The sequence below is a fragment of the Phalacrocorax carbo genome, chromosome 5 (assembly GCF_963921805.1).
Source record: "Phalacrocorax carbo chromosome 5, bPhaCar2.1, whole genome shotgun sequence".
NCBI lineage: Eukaryota > Metazoa > Chordata > Aves > Suliformes > Phalacrocoracidae > Phalacrocorax > Phalacrocorax carbo.
This window is the reverse complement of record NC_087517.1, coordinates 31,849,495-31,865,470: the sequence shown is the minus strand read 5'-3', so window position 1 is coordinate 31,865,470 and position 15,976 is coordinate 31,849,495. Positions and strand designations below refer to the sequence as shown.

The 15,976-nt window shown below is 39.1% G+C and overlaps 1 protein-coding gene across 4 annotated transcripts in view; it reads right to left on the bottom strand.

The window, feature by feature from the left end:
* The window catches only part of SATB2 (SATB homeobox 2), a 137,963-nt gene that overhangs the window by 56,319 nt on the left and 65,668 nt on the right, over positions 1–15,976 (bottom strand). For all 4 annotated transcript variants that reach the window (XM_064451938.1, XM_064451937.1, XM_064451936.1 and 1 more), the window contains exon 6: positions 12,452–12,554. In XM_064451938.1, the coding sequence (XP_064308008.1) occupies positions 12,452–12,554 (103 nt within the window). The remainder of the gene's footprint in view (positions 1–12,451; positions 12,555–15,976) is intronic.

Here is a 15,976-nt window from a genome sequence, read left to right as displayed (position 1 = left end):
TAAACCCAAATTTGTATCCACTCACACAAACCCAATGGAAACCAGGCTATTCCCCATGCAGCTCATGGAACAGCTTCTCATTACAAACTCAGCAACTATAGCTTTTCCAACACAAACTCTACCTTGCGTTGTGCATGGATAAAGTTATCTGGTAATGTCAATTCACCTAGATGCATTACAGCAGAATCAAGCTGCTTGCGTGACAGCATGCTACAAGACCATGTGATGCACACATAAGAGAATTTTAAAACAATAGTTCCTATATCTAAATCCTCACCACTATAAGTCTGTCTGGAAACCTCAAAGCATCTCTGCATGAATGTTCACTTTAAAGAAAGTGGCCTCACTCTCATTTTAAAAAAAAAAAAAAAACAAACCAAACCAAAACCAAAACAAAAACAAACAAAAAAACCAACCAAACTTTGTTTAGCACAACAAAGACCCATGATCTTTAAGTGACACCCTACTACAAAATATTAAACACTACAAACCAAATGCATATACTGTATTTTTATATACAGATACATATTGCCCCTTTAAAATATCTCAGGTCAGCAATACTGCAATATCTTTTCAGGTAACTGCAAAACTAGGTGTGCAAATTACAAAGCTAAATTTCCTCTAAAAGTAGTATTCGAAATAGGAAATAAAGTTTTATAACTATATAAATATTACTATCACTTGGATAATTTTAAGTAATCAGAAGTCATCTTACAGTAGGTTGCAGATTCCATGAGCCTTGCTACATGTGATTGGATAGGCATATTTATATTGATCTGATAGAAAAGCATTCAGGGATGCATATCATACAACTAGAAAACTACTACCTCACCCTCACATTGCTCTCAGCAAGTAACAAGATAGGATTTATTTCATAAATGCCATAATACCATTATAACTTGTGTAATGATTAACAACTGTACAAGGCTTTGAACTGTTTCTTAAAACTTAATCTAGATAAGCTTTGAAGCTTTACACAGTTAATACTGAGGATGACAGTTTACTGATGACTTTCTGTGTTTCCTTCTAAATAGAAAGACAGCTCTTTTCACCTTCCAGAGTTAATCTCAGACAGAGAGGGTTGAATTCTCACTGGTGAGGGAGTCATGCCCTAAACACACAGAAACACACATAGTTACTATTCTTAGAGCTGTCATTCCAGAACATCACAAGTACTGAATTTTACAACTAGGTGAATTAGTATCCAGGATTTTCTTGTAGGAAATTTTAACTCATTCTTCCCATTCTTTTAAAGGAGAAACCCACATCTTTAACCTTCTATAAAATAATTACTTTTAAAAAACCTTTTAAAATAATTTCTAAGGAAATTATTAATTCAATTTTTCCACAAGAGCCAATGTCTCAACCCAACTGATTTTCTAAATAAGTGCTTATCTGAGCAGTATATTTCAACTATGAAATGCAATGCAATACGTGCAATACACAAACACTATTGTCAGCAAATGACCATTTTGCTACGTTACTCTCAGCCTGCCAGAGACATAACGCAGTATTTCAGCTTGCTGAGAATATCGGAAATCCCTATCCAAATGTCACTCCTCACAATGTTCAATAGGCCTCCCTGAAAATCAGGTAAAGAAGGCTCTACACTGCTAGTCTCTGGCTTCAGGAACAGACATGAAATCACTGTGAAGTATGAAATATGAGCCACATTAATACCAAGGACAGACCTGGCATTGATATGTCATATGTAGGCAGGGGAGCAGTGAAGAAGTGCTGCTTTACCTCAGCCTCAGACCACGTTCTGTGACATGGATGATTCAGTGCCCACATGGACACACTAAATATTGCCTTCTCAGCCTCTCTGCGATAAGCCTGCACCTGAGTAATGCCATTAAATAGACACAATTGCTAGCAAAACCAAAAGTATTGCCAAGTAGCTACTGCACTTTTGGAACTAGGAATTAATCTGACGTAAATACAATAAAGATGTTGCTCAGTGTACAGGAAATACTTGGAGCATCCTGCTAAAAGAAAATACAGTAAGAACTACTTTTGGTCTCCATTTACGCCCCTGGAAATCTAGAGTCCTTCTACTAGGAGTTTCAGAAAAGCTGAAACAAGTTCTGAACTATTTTGTAGTTTAAGAAACACACAGAGAATAAGTCACCGAAACCAACAAATTACTACTTGTTAGAACACAAAAACAGTAACCAAGTGTTTTTGAAAACTTGGTGAGAAATAAATATAAATAACATTCACTTTCTGGGCTGAACCACATTTGCCAAGTTTCCACCCACTCCTGACTTTAGTGCCAAGTTATAAACCCCTATAAAAATAAAGTTTAAGATGAAAAGGCTGCCAGGCTGTTAATCTCAGCAGTGCTACTTGGAATTACAATTACACAGAGACATCACCTGAATTGCCTTCCTAGGTGTATTTTTCCTTTATTATCAGTTTACTTTTTCAATCACATTAGAATATACAGCCATGCACATACTCCCAATAAACAAACCAGATTCTAGTCACTTCAACCACTTCAATAATAAAAGGTTACCATTAACAGTTACGCTGGATGGAAAAAATGTGCATTACTCAACTCCTCAAGACTCTCTCCTTCTCTAACACATTGCCCATATCAGATTCTCTGTTGTTCCTTGGTAACTACGGATTGGTAGGGCTCTGCAGAGCTGGACAGGAGCAAGCCTGAGACAACCCCAAGATGGAGACTGGCACTGCCCTGGGAGGCAGGCCAGCTTGCCAGCAACACTCTAAGAAAAAAAGGGATACAGAAGCCACAAAGCTGCCGTGACACCAATGTTCTGCCTCAGATCTTCCTGAGACAGGGTTTTTCCGATTGCATCCTCCATCTTCCATGTTCCTACCCCATTACAGTCTTTCCCTTATCCTACCCTTGTTTGCTATTGCTCCACTCAAACTGGGGATACATTTATAGCTCTCATAGTCCTGTATGAACTGGCCGGTACTTGAATATATTGGAATACAAAGCAGTGAAGACAGAGCAGCAGGGCCTTAAACTGGGAAGGAAAGGGCTCCATAGACATGTCCTGCCTACATTCAAGTACTGCTGATAAACTTCCTCTGCTAGCGATGCCTGTGCTAGTTCAACAAAAGCTGGTCCAGGAGGCGGTTACCCACCTCCATCTGTGGTGTGACCACAGCAAAAGACATGGCAGCATTTCTGTTTTCTCCCTGCATTGCACTGCCTGGTATATGCTTCTGCAGCTCTTTGCTTGAAAAGCTCTTGTAATCCAAGAAAAATGGTACTCCCGTACTTCAGAGCTACCCACCCTTCTGAAGCCATACACCAGGTAGGCAGATACAAGGTGTCTGGACAACAGGTACTGTGCTAAGTTGAGCAAGCAGCTCTCAGAGTGCTCCAGGATAGCATCTGCCCTTAATTTTCCTATATCTCCCCTACAACATGTCACTACCTCTACAAGACAGTCAGAAACCAACATAATCCCCAGAATGGGAGCAGCAAATTGTCATATTTCAATGTCCCTTTCTCTTCTTATAATGATTACCACGTGTGTGTCAATGTATTTCAACTCCATACCGAGTTAGAAACTTCCTGGCTACAGCACAAAAGGAATCCAGTGCACCCTTCCCCTTCCTCTTAACCTCTACCCAAATCTTCCTTGCACGGTCAAGTAGCTGACACAGTCCACAGCACAATAGCTTGGGATGGTCTGCATGCAACTTTCCATTTGAAATAAAACCAGCTCAAAAGATTTAAAATCAGATTTAATTCTCCACCTTCCCTTCCCCTCACTCTTTATTTTCACTGAGTTGTTAATAGGAACATTCTGACAAACAGCCTGCGGGGCATTTAGGGCTTATGAGTGACACTAAATTGACTGACAGCACTGGAACCCAAATTCCTATGCACAGTAACGGATGCGGCAGGGAGAGCAAAAGCATAACACGTCTCCCAGCACTGCACTGCACCGAGGACCCGCCAGCACCCATGACCCAGCGAGTCCTGAACTTTTCAGTCCCACAGGCATATAGGCACTTTGCCCCAGAGTAGGAAGAGGCTGGTAAAGAAACGTTTTGTAATAAGTTACTAGCCGGCAGAATTGCCATGCTTCAATTGTGATGGGATGTCACCACCCAGGGCTGCTCTCCAGTGCTTCAGAGTTTGCTTCTTTGTTTTATTATTTAAAACCTAGTGATCATAAAAGCTATTACCAGTGGTGGTCATGGCCAAGCAGGGAGAGCTCTGTGAACTGTAGTGTGCCCTGAACTCAGCTTGAGATAGAAAGGTTCCCACAATTTCTCCTGGCTTAGCACCATCCTACTCACTGGAGCAAGACCTGAACTTTGGAGCTGTGCTTGGGGGACAAAGCACTCTGGCACACCCTCCGCCTCAAAGAGACAGGGCTGCTGCACTACACCAAGAGGATGCCCTCTTGCTTATGCTACATAATTACGAACTACCACTTTGTAAATAACAGAACCACTCCAGAGCACAGAAGGTGCTTTTAAAGTGGTAATTCTGTATCTTTTCATCTATAATTAGGGTAATTACTTATTTCTTTTAATCACAGCCCACTTAACCACTTCAGTGCAAAGGGCTGGTCTGAGGAGTCTCATTTTTGTTCAATATTTAATCTTTGTATTTACCCGAAGTCATTCACCAACTTTATTCACTGTCTGATCTCTGCCTGGGCCATTTGTTCCTGCAGTCAGGACTGGAGAAAAAGCAGGTTGACTGGAGAGGCAGACTTGATAAGAAGTTGTAACTTTTAAAACCTTTCCCTTCCTCTACTCCTGCAGGATACCAAATAACCTCAAAATAGCTATAGAACACATACAGAAATTGTTTGGCTGCTGGCTGTGGGTAGCAACGGCCTTTATCCAAGTCTAATGGAAAACAGACAGGAAAGGCCATTGTCTGTTCTTCGTTGTGTTGCAAATCGTTCCGTTCCCACCAAAGCACAAATCACTATTTTTTTTACTTAGAAGAACCATAATTAAAAATGAGCCTTTGATTAGCATCAGTTTCAGGTGAACTGAGCAGAGTGTACTAACATTGCTGACTCTGTGCAGCTGACCTCCTCCTTCCCTTGTCCTAAAGACTAGATCCAAGTCCCTTGGGACATAGAGATCCTAACATATTTTCTGTCAGTTCTGCTTAAAAATAGTAAGTCATATTCTTCCCATGGCTGTCCCTGGACCACACTGCTTCCAAAGGTGCTTGTCAGAAGAGAAGAATTTAACCCATGATCTTACTTTTATATATTTTAGAGTTACTGTACAGGTTCAAGAGGGCACACAGAAGTATGAACTCAGTTCACCATCATCATGTTAACATTGTCTGTAGACAGGACATGCCAGAGCCATCTGGCAGAGAACAGCATTATGTTGAAGGTGCTTTAGTGACCACCTGGTCTAATGCATGAATATTCGTCAGGTGAAATGGAAAAGGAGAAGCAGGGCAAACATTACTCAGAACTATCTGACAGAAACACAGAGAGTACTGGCTTAGGTGGACTGATGTTCTCATCTGACATAAAAATATCTCCCTTCCTGTCAAACTACTGTGACAGAAGTCTGTCCTGCTATTTAAGTACTAACCTTTTGTGGGCACCTCAACAGGGAGGTGCAAACCTCCCAGAATACCGAGTCGATTGTGCAATTCCTCCAGAAGAAACATACGCATCTCTTCCTGACTCATAACATCAGAGATGGTGAAAGCAATGAGGCAGAACACAAACATCATTAAGGCAGCCATACAAACTTTTCAGATACTTTGAGTGAACAGAACACAACCCTGCCCCCAGAGTTATGTATTCTGTGAAATTCATGGGATCACAGACAGCCACATTACAGCTTTCACACCAGGAAAGTTTACACCTGTACCTAAGCTTCAGGTGTTCCTTCCATTCCAATCTAATCTCCACTAATGCTTACTTTCTAAAAATTCCTTTCTTTTGAGCTAACATGTCACTGTTTGGTAGCACACAAAAATATTTTTTTAAATATGAAGGAAAATTCATTTTTTAATTCTGCAAATTTAAAAAAAAGAAGTGTTTGCTTTTTAGAAAATTAATATGACCATTCTTTACTAAGAATTCAAAAGTGGCTGGACAGGAGTCCCAGCCTCAGCACACAACTGGTCCTCACTGAGAAAAGCACTGTTTGAAACAGGAGATGTTTTAAAACCATAAAGTTGAGTTACATTATTTAAGCAGGTTTGGTCAGCAACTCTTAATTTTAAAAGGTATAATGTCACCACATGGGAGAGACAAGACACAGGACAAGTGGATAGGCAGTTTCCCACAGAAAGGTTTCCAGCTGTGTTGTAAAGACATATGTTCCCTAAAGCAGCAATGGCTGCAGCTCCAGCCACACACACACACACGAGATGGCATTCAGCAGACTGCACATACCCTTCAGCCATGACACATATACTATTAAGAGTGAGAGCCATTACTCCAAAACAGCCAGAAGACATGAAAGACATTCTGCAAAGATGAAATTCATATATGCATTTACTTTAGATAAAAGTTAAGCTTAATTTAAAAAAAAAAAAAAACAATACCAAAAAAACCCACCAAACAAACACAAACCCGCAAAGGGTCTGTTTTAATTCTCTTTACAGAGAGGAACAGCCAAGAGGGCCACAAGTCATAAAGCCCCTGGAACACACTGCAGTAGATAAACTGTTTCTTAACAATGCACATGCACAAATCCCCCAAACTGGCACTTAACACCAGGGACAACTCTGAAATACAAAATGCTAATGTGGGTGTGGGAAATAGCAGTCAAGGGGTCTATAACTTGCTGAATCTTGACAACTTTAAGTTTAAAGAGAGATGCCACTTCTTCCTCATGACCAATGCAAATTGATGAACTACTCTCCTCATAAAACAGCACAGCCAGTCCACAGGCTAAGATGATGTCCGTGAGTCAAAGATGATCTTCAGGTCATGTATGTCATCTAGATGCCTAAAAGCTTGCCTGCGAATGATGTTATTTTCTTTCCTTTTTCCTCAAGAAAGTGAGGAAAGTCCTATTTTTAGTGAAATAAATACAGAGTCAGGAGTGTAAAAGTAAGCAAAGGAAAAGTTATAGTAATGTCAAGAGCCACAGAGCTGACCTGAATGACCCTAACTGGTTTAGTGCCAGAGCCGCAACCAATATATCCACGCCATGAAGTGATCTCTTCTTAAAAAACTTAACATTTCTGCTTCAATCTGTTAGTTAAAAAGGCAAAACATCAGGATCTATATATGTATATATATACACATACAAACATAGATATATATATAAAACCCCCTCTATTTACAGAGTTATATACACACACATACACGTATCAATAAACAGGATATTTTTAAAAGTCAAAAACACTGCTTGGGAAAGATCTGGTGTGCCTTTTCATGAGGCTTCCACAACATCTGCTTCAGAGGAACAATTAATAGCTATTTCTCAGAGTACCTAATGACAATTTTCCCCAGACTCGCACGGGTATTATCACTGTGCCGCAATCCTAGGTTCCTTCAGCCTGGAAATAACAAAGCTGGGAGCTCTTCTGAATCCTGTTTCTAACCTCTCTCAACCTACAACAGCCTATAGAACCCCTTATAAGAAAACCAAATTGCTCTGTCTATCTGTTATGGGAAGTAAGCAAACATACTTCCAGGAACATACAGCACACAAGTAACAATTCAGTAATACTGGAAAAATCAAAGAACAGCTGAAGCAGATTCTCAATTTAAGGAAGGTATGAAAGCTTCTTCTTACATTCCTGATCTGTTGAAATAGAAATAACTGAGCCCTCCCCCTTTAAACTGAAAAGCCTCATCATTTCACAAAAACTTCAAGACAGCCACAGTCTCAAAACTCCCATCCACAGAAAGCTATATTTTGACAGCCACTGATGGCAGGAGCAAAGATGAAATGTTCTTAATATGCAGACAAAGAAAATATGTCTTTTTATTTTTAAGTTCACAATGTATTTATTTCTCCGCTCTGCCTTCGTAACTTCCTCCCACCGAGCTAAGTTGTGTCATCAGGCAAAAAGAAAAAATTCACACCAGTTAAGAGTTTCAGTTGTGAAAGAATTCTGATACAGTGATAGTCCTTCTGACAAAAATAGAAAGCATGACACTTGGAAGTGAAACATCTATTGAGAAATAGAGCTAAAAAATATTCTAAACGCTACAAACCCAAAACACTGGGCAACGAGTAGGTAACTGGCACAAGTTTGATCCCTTGACAATGACGTGAGCTGCCTGGCAAAGTTCTGAAACAATTCTCTCCATACATACATATATACACATGTATATAGTTACTTACAAAGTGTTATTTTTACTTATGTATCTATTTGTTAATTAAATTAAAAACCAACACAAGCCTTTTAAACGATTATTCAAATCCTGAATTTCAACAACATTGAATACCTTCTCCCAGCTTCAGCAAGTTCAGCATCTAGAGAAACGAGATGAGCAGTTCTTAGATTGAGAGCAGTAACCCCGTGGGACTGGGCAGGAGAAAGACAGTTTGAGAACCACTGAATTAAGCCATTGCTGTATAATTGTCATCTGTTAATATGTAACCTTTATTAAAAATGGGGAATTCTGATTCTTCATTCAAGTAGGTTTAAACACAAACCCAGTCATATATTCACAACTGCATACTAAAATGCCTTGCACCCCTCAAAAATAAGAACAATTAAAAAGTAAATAGAGTTTGAAAAAGGCTTCACATAGTAATATTAAATTCATTCACAGCGCACATTCTGAACAAAATTGTAATACAAACTAGATAGCTTAATTACCACATCAAATGATTACAGACATCCATGAGGGGAAGAGAAAGTTCGCAGAAGAATGGTAAGCTTTTCGTTTCCCAACCACTGTTCATTTTCCATTAGAACTGGGTTAATATAAGCTCTCCTTCAAATATATACATGTATCCCAAGGAGACTGGAAAGAGTGGACATCCTATTATAAACTCACTTGTGTCCTCGCACATATCCCAAGTTGTAGGCTCCAAGCCAGAAGGAGACAAAAAGCCTCCATCCTCAGACCAGCCAATTCTCAAATCTGTCTGTATAACTCTCGTGCCGCTGAGTAAACTGTGAATGTCTTAAAACCTTAAGAGGCTGGGGCAGGGTGAGAGAAAAAATTCAGGCAGAATTTTCTTCTAGTATCGTCCTGACACAAGTCAAAATTACCATGCTGAGTTGAACTAACTGAAAACTTTTTTTAAATTACAAGCATAAATAGTTTAACTGTCTTTTTGGTGAGTTCAACAGAATGCACACTGAGAATGTTTACTTGAGATTTGATACAATTCCATTTGTGTACAGCTTTCACATCTGTTGCTAATGAGATGAAATTATTGATTGTTCACTTTCTTATATTTATTTAAATATTAACTATACACTCAGCAACCTGAGGCTTTTTTTTTTTTTTCCCAGAGAACTTTTTATTTTTGCCTGGCTTCAGTTGTAATTACTTTGATCTTTCAGAGTGCATAATTATTTTACTGTTTATTTATTTCTATGAGAAAGGAAAAAAGTTTGACCTAGGAGATCTATATGTGGCAATTTGTAACAGAATCACATAGCTTATGTTTAGGAAATCATGGTTTTGATTAAGAAGCAACCATTTAGTTCCCACTGTTTTATTAAAACAGACATTAGCAGATAATAGGAAACACATTTAACACTGTAGGCTGCATTTAGTTTGCAATGTCAATAAAGTTATTTTGAAGCCCCTTCCTATTTCACATTTACCACAGCTCATGTGAATTGTTTTTTGCTTTTACTTTCTAAAAACCAGCTCTAGAGTTACACATGGATATGGGTGCTGGTCCCAAAGACTCTAAATTATAGTTTTACCCAATCTATCCAGATTACATCCCAGAAAATGAACTGCTGCATCATCCATCCACCTTCATGGAAAACCTAAGTCCTTCTTTTTTATTATTATTATTAAAGGAGTATGTGATGACTGAAGCATATAACTCCTGTCACTGATTTTGCATACTCACTGAGCTGTCCTGTAGTAATATCTGGCTACAGAAAGGAAACAAAACGTCACGAAAACAGAGATGATGAGGAATTGAAACCATTCAAAGAAGTGCAGAAGTCTTCCTGTTTCCAGCAGGGTTAGATTACTGCCCTGAAGTTGCACGGCTGTTTACTCTCCATGCACCACTGTACCTGCCATAGACTCTTTGTTTTCTCTCCCACTCTGTATGGTTGATGAATCAACACTACTTGAACTGCTTTATAGCAGCTTGTGTTTACTTCACACATACCTTAACCTTCCTTCTTCTCCTCCTACTAACACACACATACACTTCCAAACAGCAACGACTGGCTGTGTCTCTCTGAATAGCACAAATACAGAGTTATCTGGCAAACTCTTCAGGTTTGGATCCTTGACCTCTTGATTGAGGTCTCATTCTGCTTTTACTGCACTTAACAATTTAACTGTGCACTTACTAAGTAAAAAAAGTAAGAGCTTAAAGAATTCAATGCTCTAAGAATGGAAGAAAGTGGAAGACAGCAGTGTGCTAGAAACACTCAGAAGCTGTAGTGGCATCTCTACAGCTAAGAACACTACAGTTAAGGGTCTCCACTGCCTCTGCAACTGGCACCCTTGCCCAGTTTGGAAAAAAGGAAAAAAAAAAAAAAAAGCCCGTCTCTGTTCTCCTAGAATGGCAAGTAAAAGCAAACGGTGATGACCTTGAAGCTGTTTGATTCCTTTGATTGTTTTTTAACCAAGAGGATATGTTAGAGCACTTTGAATAAAATTCTTTATTAAGAGACACCATTTAGAGAAAAGAAACACTTCTGAGCCACACAATGACAATTTACAGAGAGAAGAAACTATCCCTTTTATTTGGCACAAGAGTAGCCATGTATTAAGATGTCCAATCAACACTTTTACTTCAAGCCTAAATCATTTTAGTAGGTGAGAAGCAACACCTCCATTCCCTCATCTGCATTGTTACCCCACTTCTGCCTGAGCAATCTTCCTTCTAGACAGAAATATTTTTTTACCATTAAAAATTCTTCTTCCCCCCCAGTGAAAATCTAATCACTGCACAACCCAGGCCTGAGCATCTTACAGGTACACTGCACACAAGCCAGACATGCAGAGGAAAACCAGATGCCTCAGAACTTGTTCTGATATTTTATGCAATTTTGTTTCATGTATTCCTAACTTAAGCAGCAGACTCTTTATGGTATTATTATGCAGATTTCTAGTCTGTCCTATGGAAACTAAACAAGCAACCTTTCATAGCTCGTGTATGCCAGCCATTTTGAGAGAAAAAGACAGCAGAGTCTTTTTGAAAGATGTTAATCTTCACGTGACTACAAATACAATGGCTTCGCAAGGAGGACAGGACATTACCCTACTTCTCCATAATGCTTGTGAGTCCTGTTATGATCTTCCTGGCCACTGAGAGGATCACAGACAGAACCAACAAAAATAGCCTACGTCTTCTTTCAGACAATGAATCATCCCTTCAGTGATGTAACAGAGAGAAAAAAAAAAACAAAACAAAACAAAAAAAAAACAAAAACAAAAACAAAGCAAAACGATTACAGGGTAAAGCTAATCTCCAAAGCTGATGGACATTTGGGGAGAGAGGAGCCAGTTGGTGTTGTGGAAAAGCTTCTGACTATCCCCAAACTCCTGCTCAGAACACATGTGTGTTTTAAAACAAAAAACCTACCAAAACAAATGGCTGAGTGCACACACAAGTCCCTTCCCAAAGGAAAGGGTGAATTAAAGAACAAACTACACATGACAGATGCTTGTCACATCACTTCATGTACTATTAGGTGATCAGATATTTCAGTGGTGAGGGTGGGATGAACTTACGTAGAATACTTTTACTGCCTCAGGCATTCACTGCTAACCAACTAATAAAATTTCTCTTTAGAAAAAATACAATGGACTATTTTCATCTTAACTTCAGTGGATGCAGCACCTCATTATTCAGCAATGTCTCCTAACAATCAGGTATTAAATGCACCACTGGTATCCAGATTCCACATGATAAAATACAGCAGGAATGCCAGTACACTTAGTAGTATTGAAAACAGAGCAATGGCACATATAACTTCGAAAGACAGTTTTTTAGCTTTCATGAACAAAAGGCAACTAAGGTAATTTACATAGCAATTTAATTTTTAAATCCAGAGCTACTAGAACGTTTTTTTTCCCAAAATGTTTTAGCTTAATTCAAAACACAGTTGATCTTTCAGCACAGCTAAATGGGATATTTTAAGCATGTTTTAAGTGGCCTGTGTTTTCACGCCAGCCTTGTTTGTAAAGTATCAGATTTAATTTCAAATGTGCTGTGACTATGCCCTCTTTGTAGACAAATTCACTAGTACTATTGTAGCTTATTATCACTTTTACTTAAAGCAAATAATCTCAAACTGTCAGCAGAAGTTCAAGAACTTGGAAAGTCACAAAAAAAATCAATTTACCTTTAATCTTCTTGTACTTTTTGTACCATCTCCCAAACTCCTGGCACTTGGTTGCTGACACATTGGCATAGTATGTGCTATTTACAATGGATGAAATCATACTCTGGAAGTACAGAAAGAAAGACAAAAGTCGTTTTAAAATATCTTGCACAATTAGGAATCTTTTCCAGGGGGAGTGAATGACACGCAAGTGCACAATGATCATCCATTTACGACTTTAAAACCAAAAGAAGTGCCTGATCAGTACACAAAATTGGTTATATTCCCCATTCTATATTCCCAGCCATAATTAAAATTAGAAAATAATAATTATTATTTTGCATAATAATGCAGAAAAGATGCAGTGCAAATCTAGACTGAGACCTGCAGCTCAGGCCACCGAGGGCAGTCCTACTTTACTTTGTACTTGTGATATTACAATATCTAAACTTCAGTTGCATGACAACAGGCGGTGCCATGCTGGGGAACACATGCTCACTGCAGCCAGGTGAGAACAAGCATGATTTAGGAACCAGATCCTAACGGTACTATTAGATGTTCCAGCATGCATAATCCAAGTAACGCTTTTCAGATGTTTCTGTTCTGCTTCCAAATGCAGCAAGACCACACAGCCAAGAATCAGAGAACATCCGTGCTACTTGCTGCAGAACAACAGTTAGGCAAATAAGTTAAATTAATATAATTTATAGAAACGTGTGACTAGCCCTTGTGTGAAAAATCACCCAAAAGAGAAATTAACCATGTCATTCAGAGAGAACAGAACTACACATACTACAACACAGAACAGACAAAAAACACAAAAAAGCTCAACAAAACTGAAATATCACTTGCTTAACCACCACCCCTCTCTATTCTTTGCAAATTACCTCTAAGCAACTCTTAGTACATGCCAACTGAAGCAGAGAGGAGCAGAGTTGTTTTGCAGCACCTGATACCCATAAAAATGGTATTTTCTATCTGGGATGCTTCTGCCCGAGGGTAGGAAAAAGCCTGGTTACCGGTAATTCTTCCTTTCTTTTTTTTTTCCCTCCCTTCATCCATTCTGTAGAGGAGGCATTTTTTTTAACAACAAGATTTTGCTTTCCTTTTTCCCCCCCAAACTCTTTCAAGGTCAAATCATTCCCAAAACGTTTAGATTTCTAGCAAGAGAATGCAATCTAACACCACTAACACACGGCAGCCAATGCACCTTCTCCAGAAATCACATTTTCCTTATGCCCTCCTTCCTCACTTACGTCAAAGGTCAGAAAAAGCCCTGGCACACTGTATGACCTTTCTGCACAGAGATGATAGTGTGAGGATGATCTCACAGCTTGAAGAAGCTATTTACCGTAGGTTCAAGCTCTGGCCCACTGGCCTCTGCAGGCTCTTGTGCAAAATGGAATCTTGGCCATCTCTGGAAAGCTACAAAGCTTACACATTGGCTTACCTTTAACAATGCTTTAAAACCAAAAAAAACCACCTCCCTCTTCCAGATTTATCAAGTCTTCTACCCCATTCACTGCAATATCACAGGACTCCTGCTGTTCCTGAACTTTTGAGTTTTGAGGACTTGAAAAATGTGAGCAAAACTGAGAGACTTAAGATAACTAGATGGTGCAGATTAGGTTCAGTCTTCAACAGGTAATTTCACTTTCAGTAAAGAGGCTCTTCTGCCTTTTCACTTTAACTTTTCCACTCAAAGGCTGCTAAGTGCACTGGAGTAGAATGTGAAAGCCATGAAATAAGAGCCCTTTTAAGTGGCAGCTTCAATTTCTAAAACTGAGGTTCAATTTTCTAATTAAAATCAATATTTTGAGACATAAACCTAGCATTGTGGCAGTCAGCAACAATTCCCTCCCCATAAATCCTCCCTTGCTCCAAGTCATTTTAACAAGGAATAGTATTCTGAAAGCCTGACATGGAGATAGCCTCTGCTAAGGAAGGATTCTGAACAAAGTTGAGCTGAGATAACTTGCTTTTTTTTCAGAGTCACTTCAGTTAAATTTCCAGTCACTACGGAAGGGTGGAGAAATTGTTTAGCTCTGCCTACATAACAATTTGCTGTGTTCTTCCTCTTCCCCCCATCCCAATTCCTCTAGTTCTACAATAAATCATGATTACGGAAATTGTAGGGCTATTAAATATCTCAAAATATATTAACCCATTAACCTTTATCTGAGAAAGCAAAGCTTAAACTATATAGTAAAATCAAATAGTAAATCAATCATTGGTGAAAAATCCCAGGACAGATTCTCTTCAACTGCTTGAGAGTAGAGCAGGGAAAGGAACCTTAACAATGGAAAGGATTCCTAGAGGTAGTTCTGCTAGGAATCTTGGTAAGTCTGCAGAAAGGAAATATCCACTCAGGAGAGAGTGGCAAAAAAAATTATGACTAATTGCAAATTTCTGAAAAATGCATATTATTCCTGGGAAGATCCCGAAAGGAGGAGTAGATTATATGCAGTAGCAGATATGTTTGCTATGCGCGTGGCCATGACAGCCATGTGGAATGAAAATTGCTTAGACCAAGAGCTAAGAAATGTCCACACAAAGAAAATCTGGTGCAGTAAGTTCAAGGAGAAAAATATGGGATGTGCTCACATCCCAAGAAATCTTGCTCCAGCAAAGATACAAAACCCATGGTCAGTGCTGAAATGAGTTATACAATATACAGGAAAGACAAGAGGTCTCTATGCAAAGATGGAAATGCTGAAATAATTGGATTTCTTTCTGCCACACACACTCCCCCCACCTACCCTCCTTCCCCCTGCTTGGTTAACTGGGATTTATTTGTTTGAAAAGGAGCCGTATGCTAAGGGTAGCTAAGCTGCAGCCACATAATACACCTAGCAGAAAAAAAAACAGAACAATTTTAAATCAAAGTGAATGATTACATTTCCCATTAGCGGCAATCAGAATCCCCATCTGGGCTGCATGGAGAGCTCGGGCACTGAGAACCAGAGACGAAGTACCATCGCTGGTGGGAGTAAGAGCTCCCAGCGCTGCCCCTCTCCACTTCTGTACTTGAGGCACTGTGAACACATTAATACACAGCAGCATTTACTCTGCAGTTTGACTCCTAAGAGACCACTCTGCAATTTGCTGCTGTCAATAATATATTAACCACAAGGGGGTTGTAATAACATTTCACATTTGGCACGATATTTTTTTAAAACTGATTTGGGAGAAGGAATTGTATTAGAGGCATATTCAGATGACGGTAATAGACAGCTCCTATACAACCTTCCATTGTATATTTTGCATTTTGTGAGCCAAAACAAAAGAGGCTGGAACTTTTTATGACAATAATGACAATAATAATACAAGCTGCATTCTTGCAGTCCTAGTTCAAGGGTTAGTCACTGCTCAAGGTCACTTACACCTCTGCTTAGAAGTAAGCAAGCTCAATTTTCTACAGGAGAATCTCCTTTTAGCTTAGTCCACTAAATAAATACTGGGGCAAGGGTTTTTGCTGCTACAGTCCTCCCATCAGTAATTTTGTAAATATATTTCAGACTGAGGCTATAGCAGGAGTAAACCAGC